The sequence below is a fragment of the Urocitellus parryii genome, chromosome 7 (assembly GCF_045843805.1).
Source record: "Urocitellus parryii isolate mUroPar1 chromosome 7, mUroPar1.hap1, whole genome shotgun sequence".
In the NCBI taxonomy this organism is placed as follows: domain Eukaryota; kingdom Metazoa; phylum Chordata; class Mammalia; order Rodentia; family Sciuridae; genus Urocitellus; species Urocitellus parryii.
Genome location: NC_135537.1, coordinates 162,192,100 through 162,217,508, shown reverse-complemented (window position 1 = coordinate 162,217,508; position 25,409 = coordinate 162,192,100). Strand labels below are relative to the sequence as shown.

The 25,409-nt window shown below is 52.9% G+C and overlaps 2 protein-coding genes across 2 annotated transcripts in view; one reads left to right on the top strand and one right to left on the bottom strand.

Annotated features, from left to right (window-relative positions):
• Positions 1 to 103: 103 nt before the first annotated feature.
• Thra (thyroid hormone receptor alpha) lies at positions 104 to 24,640 on the bottom strand. Its single transcript, XM_026386710.2, has 9 exons — positions 24,432 to 24,640; positions 12,444 to 12,799; positions 9,977 to 10,044; positions 9,125 to 9,225; positions 7,056 to 7,203; positions 6,235 to 6,440; positions 5,012 to 5,158; positions 4,303 to 4,561; positions 104 to 3,451 (listed from the first exon to the last, which is right to left on the bottom strand). Exons 2-9 carry the CDS (start codon positions 12,494 to 12,496, stop codon positions 3,201 to 3,203), a joined length of 1,233 nt encoding a protein of 410 aa, XP_026242495.1. The 5' UTR covers positions 12,497 to 12,799; positions 24,432 to 24,640; the 3' UTR covers positions 104 to 3,200.
• Positions 24,110 to 25,409, top strand: part of Med24 (mediator complex subunit 24) — a 35,392-nt gene continuing 34,092 nt past the window's right edge. The window contains exon 1 of the mRNA XM_026386706.2: positions 24,110 to 24,249. Coding sequence (XP_026242491.2) covers positions 24,128 to 24,249 — 122 coding nt within the window. The 5' untranslated portion in view covers positions 24,110 to 24,127. The remainder of the gene's footprint in view (positions 24,250 to 25,409) is intronic.

The window sequence follows — 25,409 nt, the reverse complement described above, 5'->3', positions numbered from 1 at the left end:
GGACACCTCTCCATCTGGTCAGTTTGTGGGGTGGGTACTCTGCCAGCAGATGGGAGGATATAGGGAAACAGCACACAAGTCTAAGGGGGGGTGCCCAAGGGGGTTATTTTCATCATATATTTATTACATAAATATATAGTAAAATAGACGAGCAACAATTACCATAAAAATATCTTTCTTTAAAATCCTGACCCAAAACACAACGGGGTGAAAAATCGCACATAACAGACATACTGATTGTCAACGTGGGGCAGGAGTAGGAGCCCCTCAAGTCACCCCTACCGGTCCCACCCCTCCCTGGGAAAGGGACCTACCTCCTTCCCTGTTTCTGGCCATAACCCCCCTCCCCCCACCCCAGCACCAGCTTCTCATACATTCAGTAGCGCCTCTGGGCAGTGTCCCCCTCCCCCCACCCAGGAGTTCCCAGGGCAGGAAGTACTGTCCCCTTTTGGACGGTGTCTATGTCACACGCCCTGCCCTCTCCCAGCCCTGCAGACCTGCCACTGGGGATAGGGGTAGGGGCTCCTCCTCCCCCACCCTCCCCAAGTCTGAGCAGGGAGGAGGCTGGATGAGGTATGTGTGTTATAAGTGATGGGAGGGGAATACTGAGATGGAGAGGCGGGTGGTGGGGGTGGGGTAGTGGTCATGGCTCTGGCACCCCCTTGTCCTGGCCTGGCCCCCTCAACCTATTCCCAGCAACCCATCCTCCCACCAATACTGCACCTGCTGCCCCACCCAGCCTGCCCTAGTGCCCCGGGCCAACACTGGAGGAGGCATGCTAAGCACCCACGTCAAGGCCATTCCCCCTCATTAGCACCAATGGCCCCCAGGAGAGGGCCCTGTCCCCCACTTCCTCAGCAGGGACTGGGACAGCTGCCTCTCTAGAGCAGGTGCGTGGCACTCCTGAGTCTCCCTGGCTCCTCCCCCATCACGTGTACTCACTCACACATTCACACACACATACACTCCACATCACTGAGGGGAAGGGGAAGGGCCAGCGGGTGGGGGATCACAGCTCACATGATTGAGAAGGGTGGGGGGATTCCCATGTGCATGTAAGAGGCCACCATGTCCATGGTTGAGAAAGGGGATAGAAAGACAGGGGTGGGGCTGGAGGAAGTGGGGAGACAGCAGACAGGTCAGGAACTCTACTAGGCCCCCAGGTGTGGGAGGAAGGTATGAGAGGGCTTCCCCATGGGACTGGAGGAATCCAGGAATCAGTACCCCAGGAGAGAGAGAGAGAGAGAGAGGATAGAGACAAAGACAGCATGGGCAGCATGGGGGCCCAGAGGATTGGGGCAGGCGTTCAGACAGGTGACAATGTGCTCTTCCAGGCAGTCTACCTGGAGGAAACACCTGAAGAGTGGGGAAGGACACTGCCCTGGCAGACAGTGGAGCACTGCCTTTGTGTGTGTGTGTGTGTGTGTGTGTGTGTGTGTGTGTAGGGGGCTGTGGCAGGCTGAGGGTCAGAGTGGGGTGGCAGGTTCCCCACTACTTAAGACATTTGTGCCCCAATAGTGCAAAGCGCAGGAAGCCCTGGCACCCCTCCCCTGCCCCCTGCCCTATTCCCCATGGCTTCCGGGGGCATCTATGTCCACCCATCCATCCCTGCCGACATGCAGCCTTGAACCCAGGGCTCTCTGGTCTGCTCTGGTCTCCCTCATCTCTTCCTTCCCACCTGTGGGAGGGCCACCTCCTCCCCCCTCTCTCCCCTGAGGAGTGGGCATTGCCAAAGGCAGGAGGAAGAGGAGGGCAGCTCACCCAAGTGCAGACCAACAGAGCACTCCTCACCAGGAGGGTGGGAGATGGCTCAAGCCAAAGTCCCTGAATAGAGAAAAGAAGAGGGGAAAGGGGTCCCAGGGGCAAAGGGGTGGCCAGCCTGAAGAGCTTCAAAGAAAATAGGAGGAGCACCAATTGCCTCCTCCCCTGGGGCCCCAACCAAGTGCCATCAATGGAAACAACCCCATTATATGCCTGCTCGCCTGCCCCAGTGCATTGAGTGGGGGTGGGGAAGGAGGGCAGAGATCAGAGAGAGAGCCCAGAAGACAGGGAAACAGGGAAAGAGTCCTACAGGGGTGGAGGCCTGGGAGACGCTCACACACAACCCCCCCACCCCCCACGCAGCATCTGGATTTAGCTAATACTGCAGGATATGAGGAGGGAAGGGGCCTGGGCCACAGTTTTTTCCTGTGTGGGTGGCAAGGTGCAGAAGGAGTGGGGATAGGGAGAGGCCCCTGGGGCTGGGCACTTGAAAGGGGAGCTGTGTGGGCAGTAGGGCAGGCTGGTGAGGGGCCAGCTGGCATCCAGCGTGAGAGGTAGATGGAACTCAGCGGGCACGAGTGGCAGAGAGCAGAGAAAGTACTGGGGTGGGGGTGCCAAAGGGGCACAGAGGGAGGGGCAAGGCAAGGGGGAGGCCAGGACCCTGTTGTGTCAACTCACAGCTCTGATAGGCAGCCCTACTCTGGGGAATTGGGGGGGGGTTCTCTCTGATCTGGGGGGAGGAAGGGCAGCTCTCAAAGTGCATGGGGATGAGAAAGGGGGGGATCCTTCCCCTCTGGCCAGCCTTAGTTAATAACTTAATATCTCTCTCTCTCTCTCTCTATCGCTCTCTCTCTCTTTTTTTGTCTTTTTCTCTCTGTCTAGTTTTTCTTCATTTAACTTTTCCCCTTGCTTGGTTTCCAAAGTGCAGTTAGGATGACTATCATTTTTTAACCTCCAGGGGAGGATCCAAGCCAAGCCGTTTTTTTTGCACCCAGGCATCTGGGAAAGTAGAGGCCCTTAGCCTGGAGGGGAAACCTAGGCCAAGGAACTGGGTGGGGGAATCTCTTGTCTGTGTAGGGTGTGAGTGAGGGCATCTTCCCCCATCCCACATTCCTCTTATCCCTACAGTCAAGATGGCTTGTCCCTCTTAGTTCTCTTCCCCTACTTTCTTAGGGGACGGGGCCCCTGGGAACTGCAGGACACGGTCCCAGCCTCCCATACTGTCCTTTCATAGCAAGTTCATTTGTTTGCCCTGTCTCAGGGCTGGAGGTTCTGAGGGGGACCTGGGCAGTGCAGGGGTGTGTGGGAGCTGCATCTATCCAAGGATGAGAGGAAGGAGAGAAGAGGTGTGGGGGGGGATCTCCCTCAGCCCCCAGCTCTGCCCCTTCTCTCCAGGCTCCTCCCCACCAGCTCCGCACACCCTCTGGCCGCCTGAGGCTTTAGACTTCCTGATCCTCAAAGACCTCGAGGAAGAGTGGGGGAAAGAGTTCGGTGGGGCACTCGACTTTCATGTGGAGGAAGCGGCTGGCGTGGCAGGCCCCGATCATGCGGAGGTCAGTCACCTTCATCAGCAGCTTGGGCCAGAAGTGCGGAATGTTGTGTTTGCGGTGGTTGACGTAGTGCTCGAACGCCAGCAGGTATGCCTCCTGACTCTTCTCGATCTTGTCCACACACAGCAGGCCCGAGCGGTCTGCAAAGAAGAAAGGGCATGACAGGTGTGTGGTGAGGGTCTGAGAGAGACATAGGTGAAACATGGGGGAGGATATGAGCAGAGGGGTTAGGAGAGAGCCAGAGAAGAAAACTGCACTGAAGGAGATGTGAGGACCAGCCGCCAGGCAGGAGGCATGGAGCAATACATAAGGAAGACAGGGGAATGGGGAGGGGGGCCTGGGACAAGAGGAAAGTTTGGAGAGAGGGGAAGACCAGGGGACAGAAAAGCGTTGGTGGGCAGAGCGGTGGGGTGGTAGTGAGGGAAGAAAAGGGTTTGGGGGATAAGAGGTAGGACTTAGAGATAGAAGGAATGGTGGACAGAAGGTGGATGGGAAGAGAGTGTGGAAGGTAAGGAACAAAGGAATATATTAGAGACAGAGGATGGGGGGCAGAGAGAAAGAACAGGGCAAAGGCATGATAAGGAACAGAACAGGGACTGGGGAACAAGTGATAGGCCTGGGGACCAAAGATGGGGTGGGTGACAGAACAGAGAAGAAGAGACAGAGCGCAGGGCTTGGGTTGTAGCTCAGTGGTAGAATGCTTGTCTCACAAGTGTGAGGCACTAGGTTCAATCCTCAGCACCACACAAACATAAGTAAAAATAAAGATATATGTCCATCTACAACTAAAAAAAAAAAAAAAGAAAAGAAAAGACAGAGGGCAGCCTGGGTGATAGACAGGTAGCCTGCAGAAGAGGGAATGGGTCAGAGAGAGAGATTTGGGTACAGAGTTTTTAAGATTAAGAAAAAAGGAGAGCCAACAAGCCCAGGGTTCAGCCGAGCTCTGGGGTCCCTGTCAATTCCTGGGCCCTCCCAGCCCACCAGCAGGTACCTGTTGACATTAGCAGCACAGCCTGCAGCAGAGCCACTTCCGTGTCATCCAGGTTAAAGGCAGAGAGTGACTTGCCCAGTTCAAAGATGGCGTCGGAGACCACTCCCAGGCCGCCATTCTTGAGCTGCTCCCGCTTGACGGCCATCTCCCCGCTCAGCGTCAGGGTGTCGCTCTCGGGGTCATAGCGGACAGCAGCCCGCAGGGACATGATCTCCATGCAGCACCCCTTCAGGAGGATGATCTGGTCTTCACAAGGCAGCTGTGGGGCGGCAGGGTCACAGGACCACTCAGCACGGCCCTCCCCATGCTCCAGTCTCTCCCACAGTTGACCTGATGTGGAACCATGTCTATCCTATTTTTACTTAAACTTCACAGTTAGGCCTCTGAGGGAGGTCCTGTTATTCACCCCAGCCCACCACAGATAAGAAAACTGAGGTACAGGAGATTTAGTTAACTTGGCCAAAGTCCAGCAGCTAGGAGAGCAGCCTGTTTCCTGCCCACAATGAGGAGAACGCTTAGGCTGCTTGGAGGTGGGTGGCCACGAAGACTTGAGGGGAGAAGGGCTGGGGAGGTAGACACAAGGAGTTAGATGGTTGTATGTTAGTTATAGGACTCCCTGTCCAGAGAACCTCAGAGGAGCATGCAGTGCCCTGGGGAGCATGGTGCCCTCCAACCTGGCACCATGTCTCTCTTCCCATCTGCCACTCACCTCGGAGAACATGGGCAGTTTTTTGGCAAAGTCCACCACACGGGTGATGGCCGGGGTGATGATCTTGGTAAACTCGCTGAAGGCCTCTAGGTCTACCTTGTCTCCATCAGGCATGGAGACGATGGGTGACTGGCCAATGTCATCCGGCTAGAGGAAGAGATAGGGGTCATCTGAGGCTGCAGACCCCTTTCAACCTCTCACTGAGGCTCCCTGCCCACCAGGGGGAGCTCCAAGGCAGCCTGGGGAAGAGGGGCCAGATAGGACTAGCTGTGTCCCATCTCCCAGGTTTTGAGGCAGAGGATAAACCCTAGAGAGCACTCCAAGTCTGCCAATAATAACAATGGTAAGAATGGTAGCAGCAGTAATGTAATAATAATCCCAGTTGTAATGACTGACCAAGCGTTAGACTACATGTTCTACATATCTTATTTAATCCTCGCCACAACTCTGAGGAAGATAAAATTATCACCATTTCACAGAGCAGGAAACTGAGGCCTAGTGTAGTTAAGTATTAGGGCCAAAGTCATATGACTACATCTTGATAAACATCTGCTTGGTATTAGAGCACAATTTTTTTTTTTTTTTTGTGGGTAGGGAGGATATTGGGGATTGAACTCAGGGGCACTCAACCACTGAGTCACATCCCCCAGCCCTTTTTTGTATTTTATTTAGAGACAGGGTCTCATGGAGTTGCTAAGTGCCTCGCCATTGCTGAGGCTGGCTTTGAACTTGCAATCCCCCTGTCTCAGCCTCCTGAGCCCCTGGAATTACAGGCATGGGCCACTGTGCCTGGCTGAGCACATGCTTTTAATAGTGCACTGTTCCACCCCATTGCACACTCTTATCAGGAACCAGGATCCAGTTTTTGGTCTCCCCCCTCCACATAAAGACACTTGTCCATCTTCTGAAAAAAAAAATAATCATCCACTGTCACTCAGTTTTGCCAGGGCCTAACACAACACCTAGAGCGAGAAGAGGTCACCTCTGCACTAAAAATTTGATGAGTAAAACAAGCCCTGTCCTCATAGAGCACCCCATCTTAGGAAATAGGTAGGACCAGAGAGCAGTGATTTTGCATATGATGTGCAAAATCAGGACCACCAAGGTGTGGAGAGTATCAGCTCTGGGCTAGATTACACTGAGGAGGCTTTCCATAGGAGGCAAGCCTCAGAGCCCACTCTCCTCTCCTGCCAACCGGTTGCTGCTCTCCTGGTGCCCCTTACCAGGAATTTCCGCCTCTGCTTCCAATGGCTGCCCTGGGCATTGGTGCTGCGATGGGCTTCTGTGGCAACATGGATCAGATCCCACTCTTCGGGAGTGGGCTCTGGTCGCTGCTGCAGAGATCGGATCATCTCTTCTTTTCGTCGCCGCTCCCGATTCTGCTCAATCAGCTTGCGCTTGGCCACTCGCTTCGAGTCATCTAGAACCACTGTTAACAGAGACAAGAGACTCCTTGCAGGGCACTCTCCCTCCCCTATCCACAGTCCTCTCAGAAGCTATTCTTCTAGTGCAGAGGTTGGGCAAAACCAAGGGTCAGAGAGGTTAAGTAACCACCCAAATCACCTAGGAGTTGGGTGGCACAATAAGGGGGACAATGTCAACACCAATTTGGAAAGATCCAGGGTAGTATTATGTTATGGCCCAATAGGTTATGGTGATAACAGTTTCTAGATGATCCTGCCTCCCAGTCCCCAGCCAATAAAAATATCCCCTTACCCAGAAAGGAGGTTTTTCCTGGGGGTCAGGATCACAGTGCTAGGAGAGTTCTCAGGAGTTCATTTTACCCAACAATGCCCTCTCTAAGTCCCATAAGTAGTGAAAGGCAGGTGGGCACTGGGGCCCATGTGTAAGACCCATAGAGAATCCTGTTCCCTTTCCCCTTATGATAAGGGTATCAGGGACCAAGACTCTGAACAGTCCACCACCAACCTGACCTGGGTTGAACTGTGACTCTGCCCCAAGGGTACAATGGAAGGGAGATGCCATCCCTGAATCACCCCTAGCCCAGCTGAGTGGCTCAACTCCCCCGGCCCGTGCCCCTTACAGTCCATAGCCATGCCCACGGCAATGCACTTCTTGAAGCGGCACAACTGGCACTGATTGCGGGTGATCTTGTCGATGACACAGCAGCTGTCATATTTGCAGGAATAGGTGGGATGAAGGTTCTTCTGGATTGTGCGGCGAAAGAAGCCCTGGGATAGGGGGAGATTAAGCAGGTTCTAATCATGACTTCCCCTTCCTGGGCCAACCACACAGCTCACTGGGGGTTGGTGAGAGAGTTAAGATCAGTGAAGGAACCTGGCATCCTCCTGACACCGCAGGCACAATGACCTGAGAAATACAGCCCCCAGGCTGCAGAGAAGTGGGGAGTATCTGGGAATGGCAGAGGTAAGAATGACGGCTGCATTGGTGAGCACTGGGTCTGGGATGGTGTGAGAAGCTGTGAAACCTGAAGGAATAGCAGCTTTGGAAGTCCAATTGATATCTTATTTTCCATCTTGTTAACCCGACATTGACTCATTCTCATATACAGTATGTTGCTTGTTGCCCATGCAGGTGGAACTCATGAAATAGGAAAAGTGAAAGTCATGAAAAAACACTGGGTATGAACTCTATCAGCTTGGGAAAAAAAAAATTACATGTATCAGGATTAGTCTTTGCTTTAAAGGAAAAATCTCAAGAATCAAGGCGGTGGCAATAAAAATAGCTAGGACTTGAACTGAATGCTTACTATGTAAAGATATACCTTTTTTTCTGCATTATTACATTTAACCCTGATGACAATCCTACAAGGTAGAAACTGTCATTGTTTCCATTTTGCACACTAGGAAACTGAGGCTTGGAGAGATTGAGCAATTTGCCCAAAGTGATATGGCTAACTAGAGAGCAGAGCCAGAACTCAGCCCCAGGTAAAGGATAGAGGACATCAAGGTCTGAGATCCTAGATTCTGGGGTACATTAAAATCATCTAGTGCAATGACAAAAAACACAAGATTCCTGGTTCTCATTCCACACCTACAAAATCAAACTCTCTAGGAAAGGAGCCAAGACATTTCTGTCTTTGGGGGAATGTTCCCTGGGACCCAGATGTCTTGCTCTATGCTACACTACGAGCACTGCTTTGGAACTTAAATCCCTGGACCACCAGATTTGGTTGACACTAAGAAAGTGAGTAGCTTTTAAGTTTTCACATTTTTTTTTTGTGTGTGTGTGTGTGGTGCTGGAGATTGAACCCAGGGCCTGTGCATGCAAGGCAAGCACTCTACCAATTGAGCTATATCCCTAGCCCAAGTTTTCACAGATTTTTAATTGATCTGTTTCTTGGAAAGTCTGACATTTGCAGAAGGTGGTGATCCTGGAAAAGCCATGCTGGTTGAAACAACCAAAGTGAAATCTAATTAAGCCTCCCCAAGCCTATGACCTTGCCCCTCTGCCTAGGGAGAACTTGCTGTTCTCATCTCCTGTGTGCACCCACGATACCCCCCAGCACTTGTTCTCACCCTTTCAGGTGCATTGGAAGCACCTGGGAAGCCTGTTTATAGTCAGAATCCCTGAGCTCCAGCACAAAAAGGTTCTGACCAAGAAGGGGTGGCAATGTGGCCTTGGAACCTGCATTTTAGCTAGTACTCCAGGTGGTCCATGAACCACATTTTGAAAAACACCAATGTCTGTTTCAGATCTGCTCCTCTCTTGTAGGCTGTGGGCAGGGCATAGTCTGCACTCCTCACTCCTAATAACTGCATGGATGGGTAACAGCTGACATTTATCCAGGGCTTCTTATGGATAAGAAGAAGCACTGTTTTACACACTTCATGTGAATCATCTAATTCTACCAACATCTCTATGAAACAGGTAGTATGATTATCTCCATGGAATAGATGAAGAAACTGAGGCTCAGGAAGGTTAGGCCATTAACCTGTGAGTGGTAGAACAGGGATTATGAATGAGTGAATAAATGAATGTTTAAGAGAAGAAAAATGATGATATCACAGGTGGGCTTTAGGTTAGATGTTTACAGAGCTTTTGTCTGTCATGCCAGGTGCTGAGGGACTCAAAGGGAATGAGAAGGGGGCTCAGGTGGTGGGGGAGGGGCAGGAGATGGCTGGTCCATACCTTGCAGCCCTCACAAGTGATACAGCGGTAATGATAACCGGTTGCCTTGTCCCCACACACGACACACTGCTCGTCTTTGTCCAGGTAACTAGGGATATACCCTGGGAGGGAGGAAAGGATGGAGGCAGCAGGCATGGCGAGGAGCCCAGCAGAGAGGTTCCTATACTTTTCCCCAGCCCCAACTTTTCTTTTCTGGCCCATCTCCTAGCCCGGCCTTGCTGAAGGGATCTCTGTCTCCAAGTAGAAAGGTAGAATCCTGGAGATAACATGGGAGCTAATTTTGTCCATCCCTTTTTCTACAAATATACCAGATGTCAGTTCTTTTAACTGCCCATTTAAGGTTCCCCCCCTTCATTTTTTTTCTTTCTTTCCTTTTTTTTTGTTTTTTTTTTTAGATGAGGTCTCACTACATTGCCCAGGCTGATCTGGGCTCAAGTGATCCTCCTGCCTCAGCCTCCCAAGTAGCTGGGACTACAGGTGTGCACATCATGGGTACATTTTGCTATATCTAAGGCACAGAGGATGGCAGAGAGAGAAACACAAACAGGAGCAGCTCATTTCAGGAGAATACAGACCTTCCATCCTCCATCTCAAGCTCCGATTCTGGTGGGGGGTGTAATGTGAGGAGATCATGGGAGAAAGGAAGAGGCCCTCCTTGTCCTAATCCCTCCTCAAGGGCTGGAGCATGTCCCATATCACCACTCTCACCCCCAGGTAAATCCATCCCAAGCCCTGTAGGAGGCTCTCCCAGGGGACATAGAAGGTGTTAGAAGGGAACCTAGGCCCAGAGAGGGCCCCATATGGTCTGATGGGGTAGGAGTACAGAGAAGGGGTACATGCAGCCAGGCTCACCTGACATGCTGGTTTTCAGGGAACATTGGCCGTTCTTTCTTTTTCGCTTTCCATCTGGTGACCTGGCACTGGATGGGGGCAAAGTGAGTAGAATCACAGAGCAGTCTTTGGATAGCCCTTTCTTATCCAAGAGCCTCATTCGATCTTCCAGGCCCAACTCCTCCATCTTAGGTCCTCATCCTACCCACCCCCAACATCAGCTGACAAAACTTAGAGAAGGATCCAGCTATCTGGTAGCTGCAGGGGAAAGATAAGGGGCTTGACTAGGGCAAAAGCATGTTTTAGGACCCCAACACACACACACTCACTCTCTCTCTCTCTATGTGTATATATGTGTGTGTGTATATATATATATATATATATATATATATATATACATACACACACACACATATACCCCCCACACACACACTAAAGATTTTAAACGCTCATAATACACAGGATATCCACATATTTAAGCCTTCAGCAGATGATAAATATGCAAAAAGAATCATCAGAATATTCTTAAAGCTACATATCATTTTGAACACATACATGCAACAGGACACCTGTGCATATGAATAACAATACAACCTTCAGTATAAACCCAAGGATGGAAATAAGGGTCTACATATCAGTGCAACTTTCAGGGCATTCTCAAGTGTGTTATGTGACTTCTAGGATATGCCTCTGGACAGCCACCTAATATTACTACCCCTCTCCCAGTGTGAATGCACTGTTTGATTTCCAGGTCATGCACACATGCTAAATAATCCATAATGATTGAAAATACTAGAGTCACCCTGTTCCTAGCCTCCATTTAACACAGCAGCAAACGGTGACACTTGTGCCTGATGACACTGTGCAATGAAGTCAGAGTCAGGACAAGGACCCTGAGCCCCTTCATGCAAGGTATTATTAGCAACTCAGTCATTTCACATATATGTGGCTGGGTTCTCCACATACATGTTACATAACCTCAGTGCATGCAGGTTACATAAGCCCTCTACACGCATGCAAGGATTGTATAACCTTCCACACCCACCCTGCATGTGGCACGTTGCACGGCCCCTCCTCCTGGAGCCGGATGCAGCTCCCAACACACTGACACAGTGACCTTGGCCAGGGTCACAGTCACAGACAGCCCAGTGCTCCACGCCCCCTGGGGATTACCCTTGTCTGGTTCCTACAGGGCTGGAGGGTCAGACCTTCCTCCCGCCTTCCAGAGGAGTAAGTGCAGAGGAACTCGGCCACCTAGGCCCCAGTGGAGTGACTGACTGGCTTCAGCAATTACCAGACTCATAATTGCCGTCCCAGGGACAGTCACAAGGTGGCGCGGGAACATGGGGGAGGGGCTGCAGTCTGGGGAACTGGGAACTTGCATTCCTGCCTTTGCACAACCTCTCAGGGCAGATTCTCCCAAACCCACATAAGTCTGGGCAGGAGCTACAAATGACAGATATACAATGACAAGACAGACAGACTTTCCTTCTTATATCTTTGCCAGAAGTCAGCCTTTCAGGGAGGGGGGTTACTCCAGCACCCTGCCTAAACAATTGCAAATCCCCATCCATTTCCTCTCCTTCTTCAGGGAACCAGTTTTGAGCCCTAGGGCTTTGCCTGGCCAGGCCTCTGGCCTTCTGGCTCAGGACCTGATCTCCTAGGCAACAGCCAGCCACACTGCTCCCCAGAGTACCCCCACCCCCACTCTTTCCCTAGCCATAGGCACAAGCTGTACCCAGCTCCTGGGACAACATGCCAACTGGGACAGAGCTCTGTGCCACTTGGAATTGATGGGAGGGGAAAAGACCCTCTAGGGTGCTCAAGGGTAGTGCATATCATAGGTAACCCATCCCTAGTTATGTGGCAGGGCTGACTCCTCACCCACCTGTAAACAAAATCTTTACGGTTGGCTTGCACTTTCAATTCCTGGGAGGACCTCCATAGCAGTGCCCACCCTTAACCATGAACAAGGAAAAGCTTGTGGGGCTCCCAATAGATTCCAAACTCAAGCGTGGGTTATGACCAATAGTTAGTGGTGCCTGTGCCCTGAAATGTCAAGTTATGTGCAGTATGGCTTATGGACAACATAACTGCTTGGGGTCAGATGGTGAAAGGGCTGATAAGGAGAGGAAGATAATGGTAATGCCTTTTGGATCACACATGCCCAGATGAGGGCAGCAACATTGGAGACGCTAGAGACTGTTCAGCAGAGTCCAGGAAGGGGCCATATGCCTGCTGCCTATGATTATTCTGTTCTAAATCACTTTGCCCTTCAAAATGGGCACCTCTCAATCCAAATGTCTAATTCCCTGTGGCATCTAAACATCCCTCATCTCCTGGATAAAGGTAGTAGGCATCAGTGTTGCTGGCCTCACACCCATCTCCTGAGGTACTTAAAAGGTAGTGCTGCAAAGGGAGCTCAGTTTTCTTTTGACCAGGCCCTGCTGCCTAGGAGTGGGAACTACTAGGTTGTTGGACCCATTACCTGTTCTCCTCTGGGTCTGACCCACACTCCACCTTGCTTGGCTTCTGTTCCATTCACTTCAATTCCATCCAGGATGCCCTCCAGCACGCCAAGAGACTGGGGTGGGCACAATGCCCCCCCCCCGGCACACCCACAGGCCACCCACCCACTACCACCCAGGCCCTAGGGCACAGCACCCATGGTACCCGCCTCAGCACTTGGCCTTTCACACCATGCCCTGCACCCCAAGTGGGGCGGGCGGTGGGAGGGGCCAGGGAATGGCAGGTAGGATAGCTGGGGGGTAAGCAGGGTTTATGGGGGATCCTGGGCTAGGGGCTGGGGGAGTAGCTTCAGAGTCTCGTCCTGTCCAGAGATCCCTGTGGAGAGAAGAGAAAGGCAGGGGTAAGAAGGCACCACTGGCAGGAGGTGGGTAGGTTTCTTTTGGTGGCAATATTTGGGGCTTCTGGGGCTCATAATAAGATGGCAGTGGGCATGGAGGGCAGGTGCAGGGACAAGACCAGAATGACCTCGGATCACAGCACAGCAGTGAAGACTGGAAAGCCATATCCCAAGCCCCAGACATGGAAAGATATGGAGGAAAAGAATGAGCTCATCTTGATTACCTACATGGGTAGCAGATTTTTTTTTTTTTTTTTTTTTTGATGATTCTGGGGATTGAACCCAGGGCCTTGTGCATGCGAGGCAAGCACTCTACCACTCTACCAACTGAGCTACGTCCCCAGCCCCATTCAAACAAATGAAAGGTCCTTAAGAACTCTCTATTAATTAAACTTTAGTTATTATTACCACCCCCATCCAAGTTTTCCTAAGATCCATCAGTATCTTTGTTGTAAGAGGGGACCAGAGATGAGCAGATTCCAGCACAGGCATAAGGGTGCCCACAAAGGCCCGGGGGAGGGGCAGCATGCAGGGATCCTGAATGCTCACCTTAGTCCCTTAACAAACAGAGACATTGAAAGAAACTGGGTGCTGACCTCCCCTGCTGCTGACCTAGAAAGAACCCCATAACTCTGGCCCCTCAAGGATTCCAGACCTCCAAACAAGGTCCCAAATCCCACTGTCCATTTTGAGGACCAGACTTTATTTATTAATTTTCTTTTTATTGGGAATTGAACCCAGGGGCGCTTTACCACTGAACTACATCCCCAGTCCTTTTTATTTTGAGACAGGGGCTTGCTAGGTTGCTGAGGCTGGCCTGAAACTTGTGATCCTCCTGCCTCAGCTTCCCAAATAGCCAGGATTACAGGCATATGCCACTGCACCCAGAAAGGGCCAAACTTCTTGGTTTGGTTGAGCTGCTATCAACAAGGATAGGAAAGGACACTAATATGTGTTGACTGAGTGGATAATATGTGCCTTCTCAAGTGGGCTTCAGAACTTTACAGATGAGGAAACTGAGTCTTAGAAAACTTGACTATTTACTCTGAGTACATATAGCGAGGAAGCAGGTGGCTCAGGAATTATAGCCTCACAGCCTGGCTCTCATGCTAGCCTTGGTCTGATACCTGGAGCCACAGCAGTGCCATTCCAGGCCCACCATCCCTCTGTACTGTACCTCTGGCTCTGGGCTACAGATCTGTGGCAGGTGCAGGCCTATGGGAGGGAGGGGGACAAAGGGTACAGCTCCCCAAGTACAACCTCCATCACATGGCTGCTGCACCAGATACCTTGCCCTGGGCCCCCTGGCCCCACCCCCGGAACTGATAAGGAGCCAGGGTAAGAGGAGGGGGCAGAGATAAGTCAAGGCATTGAGCAGGGCCTCTGCACCCAGACAGCCCCTGGGGTGGGGAGTGTGGAAGGAGAACAGAAAAGTGGCTCATTTTGCTTCTGACATCCCCTCCTCAGGCCAGGACTGGGCAGTCGGGGCTGGACAGGAGACTGGGGGGTGGTGGGGGGAAGCAGGGAGCTTTAGCCCAGGGAGCCGTCAAGAAAGTAGGTCAAGTTTTTCTTGGCTTGTGGAGAAATTCCTGTTATAAATTTATAATGGCGTAGCCAGCCCTTAGGGGTGGAGGTTGGGGGGAGGAGAAGGAGTGGGTGGGGATGCCCAGGGGCTGGGCACTGAGGCCTGCTACTCTCAGCCAGAACAGAGAAGGGTAGGGGGCGAGAAAAGCTGTGGGGGTTGGGTTGGACAATAGAGGCTATTCTATTCCCACTTCTATCTGAGCCCAGAGGCTTCATTTTGTCTGTCTGCCTCTAAATATCTCTCTCTCTCTCTCTCTCTCTCTCTCTCTCTCTCTCTCTCTCTCTCTCTCTCTGTCTCCCTGTCTCCCCCCAGGCTGTGCCTCGGTGCTTGGCACACCCTGGCTGCGGTGCTGCCCCCGCCTGTCTCCTGCCCGCCTGGCACACTGCCACCTCTTGTTTACAGAAGCTGGAAAAATCCACTCGCCAGCCGGAGGCCCAAGTGCCCCCAGGGAGGGGAGGAGGCAGGCCCAGGAGTGGGCAAGCTAAGAGAGGGGCAGCCCTGGGGAGCAGGCCCTCAGGGCAGGCAAAGAGGTCCACATAGGAATGGGCATTAGCAGCTATCAGTCAAACTGGGCAGGGAACCCCAGCAACAGCCACAGGGCACAGGCAGCTCCTGCCCCAGGCTTTAGCTCTGGAGGACCCCCCTCCCCCACACCCCACCACTACCAGTTGCTTCAGGGCTGACCTGGGGCAATGCCAACCTAAGCCACCCTGTTTATTTCCCCTTCCCCCTCCCCAGCCCAGCTTTAACTCCAAATGTGTCTGGGCACTGCCAAGGGCTTGCACGTGCCTACTGGGGGAGGGGCAGGGTCCTTTTCTGCCCCACCTCTGTGCAGAGCTGTGCCCTGGTGCCACTCAGTGCTGCTCAGACTATAGTTAGGCCCTGGCAATGGGCAGAAGACCAAGGTGCTGCCCTTATTGCCTAGGGCACTCTTGCCTGGCACCTACTAGGAGTCTAGAATCCATGGGGACTCCTTGATATCTCTTCAGTGACAAATCTGGGCCTCTGAGGAAACACAGAGCCCATGAAGAAGGCCTAGAATGTAAGGAGGCACAAACCATGTGAGCCTGTTTAGTTGGGGCAGAAAGAGGTCAGCGGGGAAGGGGGCTGGGACAGGGATACCCTCCCTGAAGGGCAGCCCCTTTCCCCTCCTCCAGGGGTCCAGCTTAATATTCCTAAGCTCCTTCCTGGAACATCCTTTGCAGAGGCATAGGCTCAGTCTCAAGGAAGCCGAGAGGGTGGAGCTACGGACGCTGAGACTGCTGTCTGCTGGACAGCAGGACAGTAAGACCCACCTGTCGGCTGGCCTGGCTGCCCACTCCCTCTTTGTCAGATAAGAGCTGCCTCGTGGCAGCGTGGGCAAGGTGCCCGCAGAGGGGGAAGCATTTCATTAAGCTTAAGTGCTTCTGTGATGGGGGTACAGGGATGAGAAGCCAATGCGGCATCCATGGGCACCATGCCAGGTTCCCACTGCTATCAGTCCCACTCCGCAATCCTGTGGATCTGAGGGACACCCCCAGAGGACTTCTGGGGCTGACAGCAGGAACTGTCTGCCCCTAGGATCTAGCTTCAAACACTGCACACCATGCTGCCACCCGGTGGCTCTTACTCTGAGCTTGGCTTTGGCCCCACCTTTCTGGGGCCCCTGAACTTTGCCCTTCATGTTCTGAAGACAGCCCTGCCCTCTTTCTTGACAAGCACACAGACACACACACAGGAAAGGGGGGTGGCTGAGAAAAGGGGAGAGAGAGGAGGGGGGGGCAAAAGAGGTGATAGGGAAAGAGGGGAAGAAAAATGGGAAGGGGAGAGAACAAAGAGACAGCACAGGGATGGGAAGGTAGAGCTAGGGATGTCAAGGTAGTAAAGGGGAAGAAGAAAAGGGAAGGATGGGAAGAGGGTGGGAGAGAAGGGGTGAGGTGGGAAAGAGGACAGATCAGGGGAGGAGAGACAGATGAAGGAAGGGAGACAAAGGGAGAAAGGTAACAAAGAAAGATGGGTGGGGGGTGCTTTGTGCCCCGCCTAAGTCCCTCCCCATGGAGGCTGGGGGAAGGGGAGTAGGAATGGTTTCCACGGTGACAGCTGGTTCTTGGTGGCCTGGCATGTGGGCTATTAATAGTGCTGTGGGTAGGTTCACACCTCCCTCTCCCCTTCCCCTCTGCTTGCTGCTAGGGTTGGGGGAGATCCCTCCCCCACCACCCACTCCTAATCATCCAGCATGGATGCCCTGACTCCACACCACCAGGGCCAAGAAGGGGCAATACTAAGGGCAGCCACTGTAGCCCAAACACACATGGCACGCGCAGGCAGACAGGTATGCATGTGCAGACGCTGCCCCTGTGTCAAGGTGGGCTCCCACGGGCAGCCACCAACCCAACTGTCTGTGGGAGTCTGTGGCCACTGCAGCGCTGCAGCAGCAGCACACACCCCACATTAAGGGTCAGATGCTTCTCTAGGGCTGCAACCTCTGTTTCCTTTCCCAGACCCCCTTCTCTTCTATTCTCAGGTATAGAGGGAACAGGGCTGCCCCACCCAAATCTGTTATCCTAGTGCCAGGAAAGGGGAGTGAAGGCAGGAAGGCAGGTACAATTTGGCAGGTGTGATGTGGCACAGAAGTACACAGAGACTTGGGCACAGCTTAACAGGCATGGAGGGCAGGAAGGGATTGAGGCAACAACACCCTTGGGTGGGCGCTCCCTGGGTCCCCTAGGAGATGGGATTCTGGAGCTTAAGGACAGAATCTCATCTCCCAGCTATTATGGGGACTTAGAGGCTAGAAAATGGGAGATGGGGTGGGGGTATACATAAGGGGGAGACTGGTTACTTAAACAAAGGATTCTCCCTGCCCCCCCACAAAGAATATAACAGGAAACTCCCCCCTGCAGGTCAAAGACAGAAAGAGATAAACAGCAGCCCGTCTTGGGCCAGATGCCCAGTACTAACATCAAAGACAGCGCTTCCCCTCCCACTCCCCCATAACCTCACCCACCTGCTTCTCCTCCGCCCCCTCCTGCAGCCCAGGCCAGCTGCAGTCAGGTATTAAGGTGGGCATCCAGGACTGGGGGGTTACCTCCCTGGTCATGTTCAGCCCCCATGCCCATTGATGGATGACTGGGCTTATAGCCATGCTCAAGAGTTCAGCACCTTCCTTACCAGCCCACAGAACTTCAGACCCCCTGTCCTAATTCCCCTCAGGAACAGGAAGCAGGAGATCTAAATGATCAAGAAGGCAGAATGAGGAGCACCCCCAAGTTGGGCATGGCATACTCTCCCCACCCTCCCCCCAGCAGCCAGTGGGTAATTGGAGCTGGGAGCTGGGGCAGCTGAATGCTGGAGGCATGAATGTCACAGGGCCAAGGCGTTTGCTGCAGATGGCATCATGGGCACAGCAGGGCTTGGGGTACTCCCTCTGCACTCTTCTAAAGCAGAAGTTGTCAGCCAGCCCTGGGAGTCTGGCCTAGGAGGGGAGGGAAAGGTGGAAGGGAAAAGAAAGGCAGGGATGTTCTCCCAGGCGCCCTATGGAGGCAGGAGCTAGCCCCCACCCAGGGAGAACTGGCAGAGGCAGAGGGAGGGAGAGGAAAAGAAGGAGAGACAGAGGGGAAGATAGGGAGGGAGGAGGAAGGAGGGAGGGAGAGAAAAACGGAGAGGGATTGAGAAGTTCGAGTGCATGTATCTGTGAGAGGAGAGAAAGAGAGACAGAGAGAGAGGGAGAGGGGGAGAGGGGGAAGAGGGAGGGAGGGAAGAAGGGGGGAGAGGGTGAGAGAGAGAGGGAGAGAGGAGTGAGAGAGAGAGAAAGCTAGAGTGCACAAGCAAATGCAGCTGAGTCTCCGGCACACACACGGACACGTGCAGACACACACACTCACCCCGCATGCGCAGACCCGAAGGGCTCCAGCAGGGTTCCAGGAGATATTCAGAGCCCTCCCCAGCCCACACATGCACAAAAACACTCTCACATGGATGCGTGCACAACACACCCACTCACTGATGTGTACGAAAATGCTGATAGCCACCAAAGCCCGTCCCCTCCTCCTCCCCAGGCCTGGAAAAAGAGAAAATGAAACAGGCAGCTAGTGCTCAGACAGCCAAGAGCCCATCTCTTCTGAGGAGGAGGAGGAGAGGAGGCAGAGGCAGAGGGGAGGAGGAGGAGGAGGAAGACAGCAGTGACTGGGGGCTTGGCCCAATCACAGCAGCTCTTTGCCACTGCTGGGGGGTGTGGCTGTGCCTTTGGCACTAACTTTTAACCCCAGTCCCTGCTCTCCAGACTGAGTGCCCACTCCCAAAGCAAGGGAGCAAGGATAGCATTTCCTGGACACAATAACATCCATCTGGCTCCCCTGGTCTACCTAGGGAACTTCTAGCCCCCACTCTGGACTACCTCATACCAATCAGGAGGGAGGTTGCCATTAGAACCCTAACTTTGGCCTGCCAGGTGACACTAAGGTGAAGACACATGTGTCCCCACTACTGAGAACAGTCTTAGTAGTTCCTAGTGGTATGTGCATACCCAGCCTACTGTGTGCCAGTTCTGAGAGGGGAGGAAGATCCCTAGGCACTGCTTACCATACCAACCAGCAATGGATTGAAGGAGGTATCTTCCCATCTTAAGGAGGGTTGTTTGTTTTGCAGTGCTGGGGATGAAACCCAGCCCTTGCACATGCTAGCAATGGCTCTACTACTGAGCTACACACCAGCCTGAACTACCTTATGTCCTTCATCTTCAGTCTGAGTAGGAAGGACATCATTGTTTCTCAATAATAAAAACCTAGGCCCCAAATCACACAATTGGTGAATGGCAAAAACCTAGCCTCCCAACTCCCAGGCAGAGATCTTTCCACAGTCAGGCCTGCCTCCCCCCATCCCCCCAGAGGCACCAAAATTCCCCAAGCATCTCTACAGCTGTGAGAAGTGGAATTGAATGGGTTCCCCTTCCACAGCCTCTCAGTCACCCCACCACGGGGCATCCACCATTGTCCTTGCTTCACCTTGAAGGGTAGAGGCTGAATAAAAGGGGATTGGGGAAGAGGGGATCCTGATCATCAGGCTCAAAATAGGAAAGAGACACCACAGGAGAGACCCAGGATCTCCATGTACCAGGCCCACCATGCTGGTCCTTCCTCAGGGTCTCAGTTTCTCTCTGCCACCACCCTTCATATTAATGTCTGCTCTGTGCAGGGAAGTGGAATCTGGCATCTGTCAACCAGGATGGGTCCTGGTAGCTGTAGTGCTGGGTCCCTGAGAGGAAGGGTGCTGCTCCTCCCTGAGCTCAGTGCTATACCTACACAGGAGAAGGGAGAGAACTTAGGGAGAAGTAAAGACTTTCTTTGTTATCTCTCTGCCCCTTCACTCAGACTTGTCCCAAGAGAGATGTAGCTATGTACAAAGATTCATGCATGTTCCCTTAGCTAAGGAGGTGTGTCCCAGGCTGAGATGCCAAGGACTTTTTTTTTTTTTTTTTTTTTTGAATTTTTAATATTTATTTTTTAGTTCTCGGCGGACACAACATCTTTGTTGGTATGTGGTGCTGAGGATCGAACCCGGGTCGCACGCATACCAGGCGAGCGCGCTACCGCTTGAGCCACATCCCCAGCCCGGACTTTTTTTTTTTAAACTTAAAAAAAAAAAAAAATTTATTTGTACATGGACCCAATGCCTTTATTTTACTTATGTGGTGCTGAGGTTCAAACCCAGTGCCCCACGACATGAGGCAAGCACTCCACCACTCCACCACTGAGCCACAACCCCTGCTCCCAAGGACTTTTTTTTTTTTAATACTTTTTTAGTTGTAGATGGGCACAATACATTTATTTATTTAGCTTTATGTGATACTGAGGATGGAACCCAGGACCTCACACATGCTAAGTGAGTGCTCCACCGCTGAGCCACAACCCCAGCCCCTCCCAAGGACTTCCTTTAAGCTAAAAGGAAAGAGTCAAGGAGGGTGGGCAAGGGAATCTGCCTTGGGCTCCATACACTTGTTCATGGTTGCAAAAATGTATAGGAAAAAAAAAGATTTGATGTGAAGGGTTGAGGAAGCTAGAAACTGGAGACCCAATGTCCCCCACCCTAGTTCCATTCCTTTTCCTGTGATGTCTAGGATACTCAATTTTCTACCACACTTTTCTAAGAAATCTTGGGAACCCCAGGCCCACAGGTTTCTTCGTCTACTGTAAAGCTTACACATATAGCTTGGTATGAGTGTACCAAGGTACTCCCCCTGCCCTTTTTTTGTATTGGGGTGGTTGAACCCAGGGGTACTGTACTACTGAGCTAAATATCCAGCCCTTTTTTTAATTTAATTTAATTTTTTTTATTTTGAGGTCAGGGTCTTGCTAAGTTGCTCAAGCTAGCCTTGAACTTGAGATCCTCCTGCCTCAGCCTCCAGAGTTGCTGGAACTGCAAGAGTGCGCCACCATGCCTGACCCAGACACTTTTAAAATAATTTTATGTATTTTAACTTCTCTAAAGGTCAAAAAGCTAAATGAGGTAGAGATTACCATCCCCAAGTTATAGATAAGAGGGAAGTTAATCACTCTGTGCAAGGTTGCAAAACCAGCAAGAGGCAGAGGTGGGATTCAAACCCAGGGAGTCTCTAGAAAAAGAAAAAAAAAAATCTCTGTAGGCTGGGGATATAGCTCAGTTGGTAGAGTGCTTGCTTTGCATGCACAAGGCCCTGGGTTCAATCCCCAGCACCACAAAAATAAATAAATAAATCCCTGATCTACTGGGAAAAGGATACTTTGCTCTTTCATCTTGCTAAGCGTCTCCTGTGACCAAGCCTCAGTTTTCCTTCCTGTGGCAGCCCAAGGAGTCTCCACAATGGAATCATTACCAGTACCTCCTCATCCAAGTAGACCAAGGCTAGAAGGAAGCATGGCCAGAAATGTTTGGTGCCTCCCTGGGCTTTGGGTCTCCTGCCCTTGTGCCCACTGCTCAAATTCTCCTGCCCTTTCTGCCCTCTCTGGGCTGGAACCTGCTGGTTTGTGACAGGGCCTCACTGCGCCCCACAGATTCTGAACAGCTGTACCCTCAGAACCAGGCTTGAGCCGAGGCAAGAAGGACACAGCTGTTGGGCATCTCTGAGGTGGGTCTCAGCTGCCAGGGGTGTGGAGAAAGGCCATTGCAAGTCCTGATGTGGACCCAGCTGACCTAGTCCTGCCAACTCCAGCCAATATCCACTGGCTTGGGTCAGTGAGGAGGCCTCACTGGCTTGTTTAGGAGCTGCAATCTGCACAGCAAGGGTGTCCACAGAACTGGTGTCCCCTGGCTGGACCTGCCAACCTAAGGGGTCAGCATGGACAGTAGCTGACCCCTTTGACAGTAGCTGACCCCCCCTTCCCCCTTTCCCAGCCCCCAAAACTTGCTGGTCAGCTGCAGCTGCAGCACTAAGGAAGTGCAGGATGTCCTGAGCAGCCAGCTGAGCCCCCCAGCCCCCCACCCCCACCACAACCTCCCGCTGACCCCAGAGGCTGGGCGGGCGGGGCAGAGGGCCACAGTTTGAGTATTAACAACTGGAAAAGTATGAAGAACAGTCGCTGCCAGTTCCCAGCTTGAAAAAAGAGGCTGTGGCAGAAACAGAAACAAGGACAGGGTGAGAGAGAGTTACAGACTGGCAGAAGAACAAGAGAGGGAGAATCAGACACCCCAAGACAGAGCAACAGAGAGACAGCATTAGAGAGAAATTCCAAGTCAAAAATACACATCACTCACGCAGACACTCGCCAGCCTAGGGCCTCCTAAGGAAAGCTTCCAAGTTTGGACAGGAGAGCCGAGGTGGGAAAAGGGGCGGACTCTCGGTGGGAGGCAGGCACTCAGCTGGGGGCAACAGAGGGTCCCCAAGAAAGGCCCAGGCAAATAACCCCTAGCAGGGGCAGTTAGGTCCCTTTTGGCATTTAGGGTAGGGTTTAGAGATCTGCTCCTTAGGAACCAGTTCTTCCCAAGACACCCTCCTCCCGGAGCAACCAGGACAATCCCAGCTGCTAGAAGTCACTGGACACCGTTTTGGGTCCATGATTCGGCCCTCTGGAACCCCCCTGTGCCCACTTGCTCTTGTTTCTCTGTCCCTCCAAAAGGAAAAAAAAAAAAGTTCATTGCCAACAGTGCTGAGTCTAAAGGAAGTAGACAGAAAGAAGGTGAAGGAAAAAGTCTATGATCCTGTGCATCTAGGTGTATGCCAGGCAGCCCTGGTTGCAATGTGTGCACCCGGGGCTGTCTGAACACTGCTGGCGTGAACCTGTGACTGTGTGGACTGGAGCCTTGTGCATGCGTCCTGCACCTGAGTCCCTGGGACTGTGCGCAAATAAATGCACCTGTGTCTGGAGTTCCCACAGTCAATCAATTAACAAGTGTTTACAGAGTACATCCTGGGCTAGGTTCTGAGAGGAATCCAGAACTCTTCCAATGATTCTTTCAGGTCTCAAGGAGCTTGCCATCTAGTAACAGTGGTATGACAAGCAATAGTTATTGAGAATGTAATCTTTGCACCATTATGCAGGAAAGTCTTTTCATTCAAATTTTATTTTTTCAGGAGCAGGGTTGTTTCTTTTCTTTTCTTTTTTTTTTTCTTTCTATAGAACCTCTGGGTTCCACAGTAAGAGTCCAGAAAATACTTGTTGCTAAGTTGTGTACACATGTACTGATGTGTAGCTGCATTTGTGTTTGAGTGACAACAACTGCCATGGCAGGCGATGATGACTTGGTGACTGGGCACATGTGAGCACGTGTGTGCTTGTGAGTGACAGGGTCTTTTGTAATTGTGCGGGCTGTGTGCAAATGCTCTGTGTGCATGCATGCATGCGATAGTGACTTTTTCTGTGTGGGTGACAGTGACTCCTCCTTGCCCCTGCGTGTGACAGCATCTCTGTGTGACCCTGTGCGTGGGTACATGCATGGATTGGTCTCCCTGCTCTTGGTCTCCCGTGGGTGTGTCCCACCCTGAGCTCCACAGTGCATCAGCAGGCAGCCTCTTCCCTTGTCCCCATGTGGGTGTGTCCAGCAGCTCCTGTCCTTGAGTCTGCCTGGGTGTCCCTGGGTAATTGTCTGTGTGGACATATCTGTGTCTGCATGCCACCTTTGCTCCCCTTTTCATCTTGCAACCCCTTTTATTCCCCCACTCCTGGGGCTGGAGCCAGTATTGAGAGGCAGGTTCCCATTTTACTGGCTTTCCTTCTATGCGCCCACCCCTCCAATCCCTGGAATTGATGGCTCTTTCCATTGCTTGTCAACCCTCCAGGCCTTCCTTTCATATTGGACAAGGGAGGGCCCTAGACAGAGAAGGGGCACCAGAGACACGTTGCAAAGGGAGGGAAACAAGGAGGGGGCACACACACAGCTCTATTCCTTTCTCTCTGCCCCAGCCATGCTAGCCAGCAACTCTCCTAAGTCATCTAGGGACCATCAAGCACATCCTCACCACTACATGCACACTCCCCCCACCCCACCCCACCAGCCTCGTTTTTTTGCAATTAGTAATGTTGCAACCAGAAAGCCATGCTCTATTGGGGAGGCGGGTGAGGGGAGGGGGACTTCCCTCTCCTCCGATCCACGCAAACCTCCCCCCCCCCACCGCACTCACACTGCCCTCCGCAGCTGGAGGCAGCTTTTGCAAAGGCCACTCGGCCTCCGAGGCTAGGGGTGGGGGCTGGTGGGGGCAGTCCTCCGGCGCACCGTAAACAAACCGCGGCGCGGCGGGCGGGGGAGCTCCGGCAGCGGGGCCGGCCTGGGAATGCGCAGCAGACCGGCCGGACAGAGGCCGGGCGGGCCCTCGAGGGGGAGGCCCAGACGCCATCTCCTTCGGCGAACCCCGGGGCCCACCGACCTCCCAGCAGCACCTCCCTTCCCCAGGGCGTAAGTTGCAAGCTCCCAGGCTGTGACAGGGTCACCGGGGCACCTGGAAAGGCTGAAGCTGGCAGCGGGTACCCCCTGGGCGCCCCCAGCCCGCCTGCAAGCTGCCCACAGAGACCCGCGGCTTTGCATAATCAATCGCGAGACATTTGCATATTAATGCCCCCTCGCTCCCTCCTCCTTACCTCGGCGTGGCGCGCTGGACCGGGCTGGGCAACGACGCTGGGGTCTCAGCGCCCCGTACCGGGGGCGTCCATGGGGGGCCGGTGGGGCCCGGGCCGCCCGCCTCCAGCGCCCGGGTGTGAGAGCGAGTGAGCGCGGGGGGGCGGGGGGCGAGTGTGGCGGCCCCGCGGCTCCTCCGGCAGAGGCGGCGGCCGCTCTGGCTCCTCCCTCCTCCGCCCCGCTCGGGCTGGGGCTCAGGCTCTGGATCTGCGCGCCAGGCCGGCTCGCGGCTGCTCCCTGCAGGCCGCCTTGCAGCCGCCGGCCCCCGCCCCCCGCCCCCCGCCGCGCCCCGGGACCCTGGCCAGCGGCTCGGCTGCCCCCCAGCCGCCCGGGCCCCTGCCGGGCTCGGACTCGCCTTTCCACTTCGACGGCTCCGGCAGGAGTGGTACTTGGTGACATGATTTGGAAAAGATGTCATTTAAAAAACAGCCTTTGCTTTTTGAGGGAATTGGGGGTTTGAGGTTTGCACCTTGGGGTGGGGGAGGAAGTATTGAAGAGCTGCTTCCACCTAATAAATTGGGAAAGAAGGCCAAATATAAAACGCTTAGAGGTGTAGAGTATGTTTCGGAGTTCGGGTCCCTTATCTACCAGTAACTCACTTGTATGACCTTGAACAAATCACCACTGCTGCGGGGGTAGAGTTACCTCCAGTAAAAAATGAGAGGATTGGGCAGGTGAATCCTGGGGTCCTCTTAACTATGTTTTAATCCTTCGGGGGAATCATTCTCCTTAACCACCTTCCCTCATTTCTAACATTAATACTCATCCACTGCCTCCCCATTCAAACTACACCCTTCTCAGTAGGGGCTCTTTGTATTCAAGGCCACCTGCCATTTCCCTAACAATCTGCTCCCCGGGCTGAGCTTCTAAGGGGTCAAGACTTGCCATAATCCCTCATCTCCCAGCTTTACTGACGTGGTATTTCCTCCCATGTTTGCCCC

What these genes read in the sequence shown, in the direction of transcription:
- Thra (XM_026386710.2), bottom strand. Translation starts at nt 12,496, where the DNA reads ATGGAACAGAAGCCAAGCAAGGTGGAGTGTGGGTCAGACCCAGAGGAG. An exon ending in AACTGCCCATGTTCTCCGAG is followed by an intron (nt 4,562 to 5,011) that starts GTGAGTGGCAGA and finishes GCCGCCCCACAG; the next exon opens with CTGCCTTGTGAAGACCAGAT. An exon ending in TGTGCTGCTAATGTCAACAG is followed by an intron (nt 3,452 to 4,302) that starts GTACCTGCTGGT and finishes TCTTCTTTGCAG; the next exon opens with ACCGCTCGGGCCTGCTGTGT.